Source organism: Camelus dromedarius, chromosome 18, assembly GCF_036321535.1.
Source record: "Camelus dromedarius isolate mCamDro1 chromosome 18, mCamDro1.pat, whole genome shotgun sequence".
In the NCBI taxonomy this organism is placed as follows: Eukaryota; Metazoa; Chordata; class Mammalia; order Artiodactyla; family Camelidae; genus Camelus; species Camelus dromedarius.
The window spans coordinates 24,058,699-24,071,946 of NC_087453.1; the positions used below are offsets into that span (position 1 = coordinate 24,058,699).

The 13,248-nt window shown below is 55.8% G+C and overlaps 1 protein-coding gene across 2 annotated transcripts in view; it reads left to right on the top strand.

The window, feature by feature from the left end:
• The window catches only part of EBF4 (EBF family member 4), a 52,137-nt gene extending 39,646 nt beyond the window's left edge, over positions 1-12,491 (top strand). Inside the window, exons 8-18 of one of the 2 annotated variants that reach the window (XM_064475830.1) lie at positions 1,807-1,888; positions 2,655-2,772; positions 2,872-3,005; positions 3,098-3,224; positions 4,802-4,890; positions 5,020-5,085; positions 5,186-5,363; positions 5,450-5,638; positions 8,393-8,590; positions 9,835-9,910; positions 10,151-12,491. In XM_064475830.1, coding sequence (XP_064331900.1) covers positions 1,807-1,888; positions 2,655-2,772; positions 2,872-3,005; positions 3,098-3,224; positions 4,802-4,890; positions 5,020-5,085; positions 5,186-5,363; positions 5,450-5,638; positions 8,393-8,590; positions 9,835-9,905 — 1,252 coding nt within the window. In that variant the 3' untranslated portion in view covers positions 9,906-9,910; positions 10,151-12,491. The other variant, XM_064475831.1, reaches the window with a different exon arrangement.
• Positions 12,492-13,248: the final 757 nt, after the last annotated feature.

Genomic DNA, 13,248 nt, shown 5'->3' on the forward strand with positions numbered 1-13,248 from the left:
GCACCTCAGAATGCTCAGCGGGGATGTATGGAAGCTCCAAACTACATGAAAGTATTCTTTGGGCGGTGTCCACCGTGGATGGAAGTGCGTGCTGATGTAATGTCTCTATGGAGAGAGAACTGAAAGGGCTCCCAGAAGGGTACCCACTGTGTGGAGGAATCTGACAGGGGGTGGGGATGAGAGGTAGGACCGAGGGGAGATACATCTCCTGGAAAGCGACTGCTGCCAACTCCCAACAAGGGGCGGCTCCCAGGGGACCCCTCTGTCCAGGGGTGGTGCCCACCCCTCCCTGCATTTGGGCACCTCCTCTTTTGGGACTAAGCTTTCAGAGCCTGAAACAGATTGTACTCTGGTTTCATGTTTGTAGAGTTTGGAGGCAACTCCAATAAGTAAAATGGACATAAATTTGGTGTTCATTATGGGTGGCAGTTGGTGAATGGAGGAAGTTGCCTGGAGGAGCTCATAAAGGTGCCCAGGAGGCTGTGCCAGGTGCCCGGACCCCCACAGAATTTAGCCCTGCACACAACAGTGTGTAAAGGGCATCTCCCCAGATACTCACAGAGTCCTATAGGAGCAAAGGCAGATTATTGATAGTATCTTGAGTTAACTAAGAGTACAAAACCAGAGTATTATCCATGGTTACCTCACTGCGGGGTGGCAGGGCCAGTCAACTGCCTGGAAGGACTGGAGGATCAAGTTCACGTGTGTTTGTCTAAAAAGCAGTCACATCACTGCATACAGTGGGCTTTTCTCTAATTACTGGATGTGAGAAAGAAGATGTTCACTGTATCTGTGCGTGTGTCTGACAGGTACCCCATGTGTATGTGGTGCTCCATGTGGTTAGGTTTTGCTGTGCGTATAACGGATATAGAGTGTGCGTGAGGGAGATCTGTTTGGGGGAGATGTGCTGGGGCAGAGGGTCTGCTATGTGTGATCAAGATGTGTTGGGGGGATGTGCTGGTGAAGGAGGATGTGATGACGGTACAATATTTGCAGTGACTATATTTCAGATAATTATATACAGCATAAAATGGTGTATATAATGTACATCCTCATGGTCTTTCTGTGCATATACTGTGTAGGATGGGCATATACTGCGCACGAAGGTATAGACTCTGTGCAATGTGTGTTCCACGTGTGTTACGAGTATAGGCTGCATGTGGAGCACATATCGTATACGCTTCTACACGGTTGGACCCTGAGTCGTGGGTCTATGCTGTGATGGCTGTATCTTGTGAGGAGTCGCATATAAGGCACACAGGGTATATGTAATGGAGCTACTGTTTATGACGCATATACAGCTTGTGGCTGATGGGTATACTTTGGGGGAAGGAGATGCCATGTGATATGGATGCACTATATGTGTGGGCTCTTTCTATGACAAATATATATGGTGTGGGATAAGTTTACAGTGTGAGCAGCTACCACATAATGGAGTATACATTGTGTGCTGGGTCTAATGAGCACTAGGTATATATAGTATATATAAGGGACAGATTCTTAAGGATGAATGTACTTTGTGTAGATGTGATGAGTATATACTTTGCGAGACAGTTAAGCACCGTGTGATGTATGCACTGTTGGTGGTGGAAGGGTGTTCTAGCTAGTGAAGTCTTCGCTGGGACAGGTCTACTGCATGTGTAACAGGTACCCTGTATGTATGCAGCTTATGGTGGGAACTTAGGGTACGGGCCTGCGTGTGAGAGGGCGAGCCACCCTGCTGGGAGGGGGCATGGCAGGAAGCTATTGGATCTTCATCTGTTTCCAGAACCCCCAGACCCTTGAGTCCACTGACTCCTGTTGCAGGTTCTTCCTCAAGTTCTTCCTCAAATGCAACCAGAACTGCCTAAAGAATGCGGGGAATCCCCGAGACATGCGCCGCTTCCAGGTGGGTCCCCTGAAAATCTGCTCCTTCCTGACTGGGGGGGGAAGCTGTGGCCCTGCCACCCTAGAAAAGGCCCCAGGGGCAGATCTCTGCTCAGACCAGTGGCTGGGGGCCTAGTGTCTGCTGGGGGTGGGGCAGCTCCGTCTCAACTTATGCTGGCTGCCAAGGGAGGCTTCATTAGAGTCCCACTTAAGGAGATGCTAATTGTGACATTTTTACATGATTAACGACCCAGCTAATTTGCATAGCGTGAAGCAGAGAGCAGCTGCCCTTAGCGCATCCCCAACCTGCACACCCCTCCCAGTGAAGGATAGGGGGGAGAAGGAGATAGCCCCAATTTGCTCCCAAGGCGGGGCAGGCTCCTGCTGATGGCTTCTCAGGCCGATGCTGCCAGCCCTGGAATCAAAACTTTCACTTCCTCTTGCCTAAGACCCATTCCTGCCTTGGAGCCCCAGGGACACAGCCTGAGGTGCATATGGGTACAAAAACTGTAGTTGCTCGGCCCCAGGAGTCAGATTTTTTTCAGGGCTTTTGATTTTTCTAGCTCCTAGGGATCAGTTCCCCTGGGCAGCCAGAGATTGTGCATCCAGGAATGTCACCTGACTCAGCTGGTCCCCCTTCCACCAGCTCAGCCCCTCAGGGGCTGAAGCTCTTTCCCAAGCTGGTAACCCTGAATTCCAGCATCCAGACACCAGCCTCAAGTTGCCAGTGCCCCGTAGCAGTCCATTCCCTGGAGCCCCAGCCATGCTGGCCTCGGCTCTCCCCACAGGTGGTGGTGTCCACGACGGTGAGCGTGGACGGACACGTGCTGGCCGTGTCCGACAACATGTTTGTGCACAACAACTCCAAGCATGGCCGCAGGGCGCGCCGCCTGGACCCCTCCGAAGGTCAGGACCCCCGGCCCAGCCCTGGCTGCCGCGGGCCCAGCCAGCCCCAATCCCCACCTTGGCGCGGGCCCCTGACCTGGCTCCTCTCGTGCCTCCCAGCTGCCACCCCCTGCATCAAGGCCATCAGCCCCGGGGAGGGCTGGACCACGGGCGGCGCCACCGTCATTGTCATCGGCGACAACTTCTTCGACGGGTTGCAGGTCGTGTTTGGGAACGTGCTCGTGTGGAGTGAGGTGGGCCACTCCCGCCAGTCTCCCTCCGGGCCTGGGGCTGGGCCCTCCCCTCGCCGGGTCGGAACCTGCAGGCCTCCCCTCTCCCCTCGCAGCTCATCACGCCCCACGCCATACGGGTACAGACGCCCCCGCGGCACATCCCCGGGGTAGTGGAGGTGACCCTGTCCTACAAATCCAAGCAATTTTGCAAGGGAGCCCCTGGCCGCTTTGTCTACACAGGTAAGGAGTCGGGCGGGGCAAGGGAGGCCCAGGGTTGCGGGAAGGAACGCCAGGCACACTAGCCCTGGCGGTGGCTGGGTTAGTGAGTATCTACCGTGGCCACACCCCTTAAGCCCCTGCTGGGCTCTTCCCACGCCCTACGACGCCTCCTCTCCCGCGCTTCTTTCCCTGCACTTTTATGTTTCCCTCCCTGGCCTCCATCGCCTCAGTCCCCTCCTGGGAGAGAGCGCCCCCCACCCCTCCCTGCCTGGACATTCTCTCCGCCTTGGTCTTTCCCGCGAGAACGACCCCTCCCACTCCATCTTCTGCTCCCCGCTGTCAAGAATATCTCCGCCGGCATGTTTATTTCAAAGACGTCCCCAAATAGATCGCTGTTCCCCGAATCTTCCCGGGTCTCTTGGTTCCTCCAAGTCACCCTAGGCTTCACTCTGCATGCACACGAACACACACACACTTACCTTGCACGAAGCCAGTCGAGAAGTTAACACAAGACAGGAGTGAAAGCCACTCCCTGAAAATAGGGTGTAATCCCCGATCCAGGCTGGGACCACTGGCCAGTATCCTCTCTACCTCCAGCCTCCGGCACTTCTCCCTATTCTCCCACCCTACCCAGCAGAAATTCACCAAGCTCTCTGCGGGGCACTGGACACTCATTAGTGATTCTATTTACTGTTGAGGAGCTCCAGTATGGAGTGGGGGAGTGAACACAGCATGGGGTGGGTGGAAGTTACACGGTGGAGGAGCTGGCTGTCAGAGAAAACCTCCAGGAGAGAGTGTGGGCTAAACTGCTAAGCTGGAACCACGGGGGTGAATAAGGAGATCGAGATGAAGAAGGAATGGCAAGTAGGAAGACTCAGGAATCAGTGCCTTATGTCTGAGGGGAAAAGAAAAGAAATTCATTACATCTCAAGTTGGAGGCAGAGAACGCAGGTAGTATTTTGAGGCTGGTGAGATAGGTCCAGGCTAGGCTACTGGAGGAGCAGAGGCTGGGGGCTCCCAGAGCCTGGGCTGCTGCGCCCTCCCCAGAGCCCTGGAAGCGGGTCAGCCCCTTCCCTGGGGCACAGGCATACCTCTAACGGTCAGGTGCTGCTGAGAGGCCACGTGAGCTGGGATAAATTAAGATGGTTGGGGTTTTTTCTTTTTATATATATGTATACACACATACATACATACTTATATACATGTATGTGTGTGTGTGTGTGTGTCACACACACCCTACATACTTTATTCCTGATAAGACCAAATGCAGACAGAAAACTCTCCAGTCCTAGTAATAGTGAAGCTAACATATACACAGTTGCCTTTTTCCCAATCACAAATGGGATGGTACAGTGTATATGTGTTGATGACAAGCAGCTGGCACATGGGTTGGCTCAGAAAACATTTGTTGAATGAATGAGCAAGAAAGGAAGCCTTTCCGAACCTCCCTGACCCGTGTGCCTGAAGTTTTCCAGGAGGCCTGGGCTGGACTTGGGGGAAGGGGTCTGCAGCTAGGCTCCTGGATCGGTGGCTGGCGGGCTTGGCTCTGCGCGGGCGAGCCGGGAGCGGCGTCCTCCAAACGCCGCCCCTCTCCCCAGCCCTGAATGAGCCCACCATTGACTACGGATTCCAGAGGCTACAGAAAGTCATCCCCAGACACCCCGGAGACCCGGAGAGGCTGCCCAAGGTACTCAGAGGGGCGCGGCGGGGTAGGGATGAGGGGGTCCGGTGGTCGAGGGGGAGGAGGTGGCTCCTGGCTCCTCCGCCACCCGCAGGAGCCACCCCTCCGTCCCTCTGTCTCCTCCCCTGCCCCCAGGAAGTGCTGCTGAAGCGGGCGGCCGACTTGGCGGAAGCCCTGTACGGAGTGCCCGGCAGCAACCAGGTATGGCGCCTCTGCCCGCCTCCCCGCGCCGCCGGGCCCAGGGCTGCCCCTCTCCGGGCGCCCGCCACTGCCCCGGCCGTACCCGCTCCTGTCTTCGCAGGAGCTCCTCCTGAAGCGCGCGGCGGACGTGGCCGAGGCTCTGTACAGCGCCCCCCGCGCGCCCGCGCCGCTCGGACCCCTGGCCCCCGGCCACCCGCACCCCGCCGTCGTGGGCATCAACGCCTTCAGCAGCCCGCTGGCCATCGCCGTCGGGGACGCCACGCCGGGGCCAGAGCCCGGTGCGTCCCGCCCTCAGCCGCCCCCGCCGACCCCAGACCGCCCCTTCCCAGCCCGCGCCGCGCCCCTGACGGCCGCTCTCTCGCAGGCTATGCGCGCAGCTGCGGCAGCGCGTCCCCCCGCGGGTTCGCGCCCAGCCCGGGCTCGCAGCAGAGCAGCTACGGCGGCGGCCTCGGGGCCGGCCTCGGCGGCTACGGGGCGCCGGGTGTGGCCGGCCTCGGCGTGCCCGGGTCCCCCAGCTTCCTCAATGGCTCCACGGCCACCTCACCCTTTGCCAGTGAGTGTCCCCTGCCCCGGGGAGGGAGGGACTGGGCCCCAGGGAGCAGAATGGGGCTCAGCCCGGGCCTCTCCTTGCCCATGGAGGTTGGGGGAGCTCCTGGCACCTGTCCCATGAGCTTCAACCCTGGCCTTGCCTTTGGAGGCAAGGGCAGTCCTCCCTGTGTGCGACCTCTCTCTGCCTCAACCTTGGGACCAGGGCATTTCTTGCACCTTTAGCTCTCTTTGCTGACCCCAGGTGTACACATCGCTTCTAGCCCTCCCCTCCTCCTGAAACGGGCTTTAACACGGGGACATCCGGCTTAAACTTAGTGGACTGCCACCTTTCCGTCTTATACCAGGACTTCTGGAGGAGGCTGGTGCCCCCTGCCGGAAGCCTGAGGGAACTCAGGACCAAAGAAAAGTAGGTTTCCACCTGGCCCCACGCCCCCCAGGAGCTTCAGTCTGAACGGCAGGCAGGGATCCAGGCAGGGATCGGAGGAGGGAGGATGTGCTCCCAGCCATCTGATTGGGCAGAGAGAGCGAATTCGGTGTAATCAGATACCTGAATTCAGAGTTTGTCCAAATCAGGAGCTGTCTGACACTCAGCAAGTTACTTTACTTCGTTTCCTCTATGTAAAATGGGATCAGTATCACCTGTTGCCTAGGGTTGGTCTCAGACCTGAAAGTGCCAACTGCACATAAAGGGCCCAGACACAATTCAGAAAGAGTGTGTGACTTCACATCCCAACACTGACTGTGGGCACTAACCGTCTTCTGTCTGGCTTCTTGGGGTGGGGACCTGTCCCCTGTCTTATGTTTGCTGTAAGACCAACATAGCTGGCCACCTGTCTAGCCTTCCTTGCCATGACCTGCATCCTGGGTACTGCTCTTTTTGGCCGTTAGCCTGTCTCTGTCCCTCTGGCCTGGGCTCAACTTTGAGTGTCCTCTAGTGTCCCCACCAAGATGCCTGTCTCCCCTTTGCTCAGGCCAGGCTCCACGTCTCCCCCTTCCCTTCAGTTCTGGACAGTACTCATACCACCTCTCTCAGGGTGCCCCCCAGACTTGAAGCTGGTGGAATTTGGAACACTAGCCCCCCTTCTTCACCACACACACAGTGCAATCAGCAGTGGAGAAACACACTGCCCCAGTGGGCAAAGCCAACCACCTGGGGTTTTCCCACATTCAGCCTGAAGATTAAGGATTCTATAGCTGCTTAAGTCCCACTCCAGCATCAGCTGGGGATACCCAGGACTGACCCCGGGGGCAGTCCCATCTGGTGGCATTGTCCTATCCAGTCCCCATCCACTCCCCTTGCACACGGCACTTTGTAGCAAAGCGCCAATGGGCATAATTCTCACTGAGTTTGCCAGGACATGTCTGGAATGACATCCAGAACTGTCCCTGGCAGAGGCTGTCTGCTCAGCCCTCCCCCTCAGTCTTCTGCTTCAGCCACCAGCAGCCCTGGACTGACCCGCAACTTCCAGTACTACCCAAGCTGCACAATGCAGCTGTAAGTGCTGGGCCTTGAGAAATATAGTACATTTTCTGGCATTTGTCTCAAGCCTTCCACGGAGCTCTGTGGCCCTCACCAGCTAGCAGTGAGCATTGCTTAAAGGAGATGATGATCCACAGGGCTGAATTCAGAGGCAGCTGTTTAAGGCATCACTGTACCAACGAGGGGGCCGTGGAGGTGTGTTCTGAAGCCAAAAGCAGCTTTCTCAGGCTACTGATTTCTTTCAGGAAGCCCCCACCCTCACCCCATTGCCAGCTGCTTGGACAACACTCAAATCACAGTCTTATTGGTCTTTAAAAAAGAAAGGCAGGGAATTGGGTTCAGAAGAGGATGTGGAAAGGGAGATTCAGAGATGCCCTGGGCAGGAGCCCTGGAGGAGGAGGCTGCAAGAAGGAGGGGCAGGCAGAGGCTGTGTGCAGGAGGCTCCCTGACTATTCCCAGGAGAGCAAACCACAGCCCTCAGAGGGTAGGGGTTAAAGAAGAGGATCTCTGTACTTTTCTTTAAAATTGACCGGCTGGAAGAGAGAGATACAGCAGGTCTCCAGGACCGGGGCTGAAGATGACAAGGACCTGTGTTAAGCCGGAAGAGAACAAAGTGTCAGGGGTTGGGGGGAATGTAATTGGTAAGGGGAACATGTTTGTGGAGGGAGTTAGGGTTCTTGTATGAGCTGTGATCCTGGACAGAGGGGCCTTATAACAGGGATCTATGGGCACCCCCAAACTTCATCCCCGACCACTAGCCCCAGCCCTGCTATGAACCCTGACCTTTGACTCTAACCTTGATGTCCCAGGGCCCATCGATGTTTCTTAGCATCTCAGAATCCCTGTGGTTTTCAGCAGGAGTCCAAACCCGTTCCATCTCTGGCTCATCCCTCATCTTTGCGGGCACCTCCCAGTATTTGGTTTTGTTGGATGTTCTGGTTTTGCTTTCTTTTTTTTTTTTTTCTTTTTTTCTTTTTTTTTTTTACCTAGTCTGGCCTTCTCATCTCCAGCCCTGAGAAAGGGTCTCCAGAACCCCTAAAAAGGCAAGTGCTAGCCCACGACCCCAGAGTCTCCAAGCCTGCCTCTAGCCTTGATGAAATACTGGTCTCCCCAGGAGCCTCACAGCTCCAGTGAGCTCTGAGCCCTGGTCAGCAGCCCACACAGGGCCCACTGCTCATGCCAGGGCCGCAACCCAGCTGCTCACTCTGGTGCTGTCTCCCTGTTGTGTCTCCCACCACCTTTTCTGCTGCGCCTGCCCCTCCCCGCCCCGCCCCGGAGTCATGCCCTCTAGCCCTCCGCTGGCCGCTGCCTCCTCCATGTCCCTCCCTGCGGCTGCGCCCACCACCAGCGTCTTCTCCTTCTCGCCTGTCAACATGATCTCCGCCGTCAAACAGAGAAGTGCTTTCGCCCCCGTGCTGCGCCCACCCAGCTCCCCATCCCAGGCCTGCCCCAGAGCCCACGGAGAGGGGCTTCCGGGTAAGTACTCTGTATAGCCCAGCTGGGACCTGGCAGGACAGCTGGGCTTGAGGGGCCCACTCCATCCACATCTTACTCGAGTTTCATGCTGGTTGACCAGTTCTCTCTGAGAAGGTCTTTCTGGACCCCACCTCCCTGGGCCTCATAGCTAGGAGTGGTCCCACTCTGGTTGCTATCAAGTGCCCACTTGACCAAGGGGAAGGAGACTCAAATACCAGCTGGAGAAGGTCCAGAAACCATACCAAGGTCTCACTCCCATCCAGTTGAGCCCAGAGCAAAGACCCAACACTCAGAGCTGGAGGAACCCCACCATGGCTGCATGCCTTTGACCTGTGCCTCCCTGTGTGCCCCAGAGGGTAGCATAACACTGCTGAGAGAGACTGGGTCAGTCACTAGATGGAAGGGGACTGACCTTAGATAGGGTTTAGCCCAGCTTCACCTTCCTCACTTTACAAATAGAAAGTTAAGACCAGATCACCTCTCCCATAGCCCATTACTAAAATAATTGTTCTTTGCCATTTATCAGTCTCCTCCAAGTCAACGTCCAATTTAACAAAGCCTGGGTTCTAACCAAGGGTCAATGTGGCAAATCAAAAAGAGTAACATCCCGTAGAATAACATGACTTAGGGTGGGCTAGTATGATGCTCTAGGATGCTTTGAAGTGGTACACAGTCATATTTGGCTTTGTTTCCAAATTGTGGATATTTTTTCTTAACATAAGTATATCTGGAGCTTAGAATGCAGGGGATAGAGAGGACACAGGGCCATAATTTCTCCTGCAGTGAACCATGGGGAGGAGATTAGGCAGAGCCAAGGGTGATGGAAGTGAAGCATTTTGTGGAGATGTGGGAGGCAGACTTGCTGCTACATTAGGTGTCACTTCTGGAGGCCGACCTCTTTCCTTTTCTGTCCTGATACATGGCCACTTGCTTCCTCCCCTTGAGACAGGCCCTCGGAAGGAGACAGGGCTGGGAATAAGAGCCGAGTCATCTCGATTGAGGAAGCTGGGGGAAGGGCTTGAGGCTGCACCTCCTAAGAGGTCTGGGGGACACACCTCACCTAACTGTCTGCAGTGCTGACCCCAGGCTGGAGCTGGGGGTGGCTGACTACCTTCAAGACCCTTGATAGCTCTGCCCTCAAAAAATGCTGTATGCCCTGCATGCTGCCCCCAGTCAAGAGGGGCACAAGCGATAAGGTCCCCAGGCTACACGTGGCTTACCGCTCTCCTCTTTGGTTCCTGCAGACCAGCCTTTTGAAGATTCTGACAAGTTCCACTCTCCAGCTCGGGGGCTTCAAGGCCTGGCGTACTCCTAATTACGGTAGGTCTCTAGCTGGGTCTTGCCTCCTCCTCTGGCCCTGGGTGGGCTTTCTCTCCAAAAGACTTCAGCAGGGATGGGGAGTTGGGGTCCAGGTCTCCCTCTCCAGGGCCTATCTAGCCAGTTGTCAGGGCCACCCAGCCCACCCCAGTGGCCCAGGCTGAACGAGCGGGGAGAAGCAGCTTCCTGTCCCCTTGCAGCCAGCCTTCCTCCAGGACCTTCATCTCTCCGTCTCCCCACCAGGTCTGCAGGTGTTGCCCCCACTGAACCTGGACCGGAGTTTCCTCCAGGATTCACACCCGCTCCCTGGATGGCAGCACAGACTGATGCAGGGCCAGGGTTGTGGGCAAGCCTCAACCCCCAGGCCTGAATGGGGAGATGCCTTCCTCCCTGTGCTCAAGGGCCCCCCCGGTCCCACAGGCTTCTCTCACCTCCCTTTCTTGGGGCTGGTCGGAAGCCCCAGCACTGTGCTGATGCTCTTGGCAGGAGAGCATTCCAAGGAGGTGCTGGGATGCCGGACCTCACTCACTGGGTTGGTTCCTCTGGAAGAGATGGACCTCGTACAGACCAAGGGCATCGGGTGACAGGACCATGGGATGGGGACTGTGGGAAAGAGCTCAGGGAGAGGAGGCCTGGGAAGGTCCTGCTTGCGTCCACCCATCTCAACCATCCCAGCATCCCAAGTACTCTCCAGGGCCAGGGATGGTGCCCAGCAGCCTCCAGAGGCCTGCCTAGGCTCCTGTGGAGTTTCTGACGGCCACCTGACCCCGTGGCTGCCCCACTCCCTTTGAGGCCTGCGCACTCATGTTCACCACCTCATGATTCCCAGTGGGGGCTTTGGGTGTAGAGGGTACAGAAGAGGAGGTGCCAGGCTCCCTAGATTGTGGACCTTGCTCCCAAGGGATGTCTCGTGGACTCTGGCCCCGCACAGAAGATCTGGCTGGCCCCATAGAACCATGGAATGGGCCAACCGCCCCCAGCCTCATATTCTGCTCTGCTGAGGTTGGAGAAAATAAACCCAGATGCAGGTGGCCACCCAGCCTCTCTTGTCTGTTTCCTTGGCATGGGTCTGCTTTTCTCAGCAGTTCTGCAACTCTAAACCATGCCTCTCGGCAGCTTTCTTGTACCTTGGGCTTTTTCAACAGCTCCAGATTTCAGCAAGTATTCCCTGCCCCATATCTGCTCTTGGGTGTTAGCAGGCCTGAGGACCCAGGACACAGGCTCAGCCTTGAGAGCGCTGGCTGGAAGCACATTCTGGACACTGAGGACTCAGGCCAGGACCAAAGTGGGGGTTGTCAGAAAGACATTGCTGGGAACCAGAACAGAGCAAACAATTCTACCCAGATGTACAGAGGCTCAGAAGTGAAAGCCTTCCCCCTTGGAGGCTGCAGGGCCTCACCCGGGCTGGGCAGGGCAGCTTTTGGCTCCTAGGGTTGCCTAATTGGGTGACACCCCAACCGTCCTCCATCCTCTCCTAGGCACTTCCTGGCTCTCTTGTCTCAGAGTTTGGGAGGAGAGGTGGTAAAGAGGCAAGATTCCCAGGCTCACTTACCCACCTCCCAGGATGAACCCCAGTTGTCCCCCTGAGACATGTTCCCTAGACCTCAAAGTTCTAGCTGTCTGACGCTGGAAGCCACTTTTTGGATGCACTGTCTAGGGAGCCCAGTGTCTAGGCAGGCCTCAGGCTTTCTTCTCTCCCCTTCTGATAGCGCTCCTTGGCTCTGGAAACCCTGTCCTTCTGACCCATGAGCCCATGCTCTGCAGCCCTCTGGACACACACTTGCCAAGGCAGATGGGCTGATCCTGTCCTTTAGAGGCCTCCACTTTCTTCTCTTGTGTTCTGGCCAATCCCTGGGATTCATCTCACCTGGACCCATAACACGGGTAGCATCGGGTCATCCTGCCTTCTTCTCAGTACTCACCTGGCCTCCCCTCAGTTCCTGCTTTCAGCCCGTGTTGCAGAACCCTGGGGCCTGCCAGCCATGCCCTGCTCCACTCAGGCCCCAGGCAGTTTCCACTTTCCCGGGCCCTCGCAGCCTGAGCACCAGCAGGGCTCTCATCTGTGCCAGATGCAGGTTATTACTGGATGGTGGTCACATTCTGGTTCCTGGAATGGGTCAGGTGCTGTGATTGGCATAAATAAGTTGTGATCTTTGTCTTCAAAGGTCTCACAACTATGCTCAAGCCACCATTTGAGTCAGCACTGCCCACTCCCTGACCCACAGCAGGCAGCACTAATCAATTATGGTATTTGCTATGGACTGAATCATGTCCTCCCAAAATTCATACGTAGCGCCTAACCCCACCCCCTTTGTGGCTATAGCTGGAGATCAAGCCTTCAAGGAGGTGATTAAGGTTAAATAAGGTCATAAGAGTGGGGCCCTAGTCTGATAGAACTGGTGTCTTTGTACGAAGAGGAAGCGACTCCAGAGCTCTCTCTCCACCGTGTGAGGACACAGCAGGAAGGCGGCCATCTACGAGTCGGGACAAGGGTCCTCACCAGGAATCAAACCAGTGCACACCACGATCTGGGACTTCTAGCTTCCAGAACCATGAGAAAATAAATTTCTTTTGTTCAAGCTGCCTCGTGTATGGTATATTGTTCTGGCAGCCCAGGCTGACTAATATGGTGTTCTTTCCCATGTCTTTTTTGGGGGAGGAGGTGGGGAGGTATTTAGATTTATTTGTTTATTTATGTAACAGAGATACTGGCAATTGAACCCAGGACTTTGTGCGTGTTAAGCGTACGCTCTACCACTGAGCTACCCTCCCCATCCTTTTCCCACATCTTAGTTTTGGTTCCCCTAGAAGCACAACCTGAGACAAGTTCCCTGCTGGAGAACTCTAGAAGACAGTATAGAACACACCTCAGATTTTTCCCACCCAAGGGGCAAAGGATCTAGGATATTGATCCTAGTGGTCAGAGGCTTCTGGGGCAGTGGGAAGGGAGCACTGCCTTCCTGCACTTGCAGTTGGCCTCATGGGTGGTAAAACAGGTCCCAGAAGCTGGAGAAAGTTCTCAGGCAAAGAGATGCGGTGCTGGCAGAGCCAGACAGGTGTACACTGAAGAGGTAAAGATGAGGGGGTCTGGATGGAGCACAGCAGTGTCTGCACTGGAGGTGGCCCCTGGCAGTCAGCCTGTGGGAGAGAAAGTGGTTTCTCCTAGTTGAAGTAAGTTTAAGATGAGCATAAATTTTTCATTATCTGCAGGTCCCACCTCTCCTGGGACCAGGTGACAGAAAGTCTGCCCAGACTGTTTCCAATTGAGGTACCAAGATGTCAGGTGACAAAGCGACCCTCTCAGCATCAACCCTCCCCCAGGATTTTTTCCTTCAGAGCCA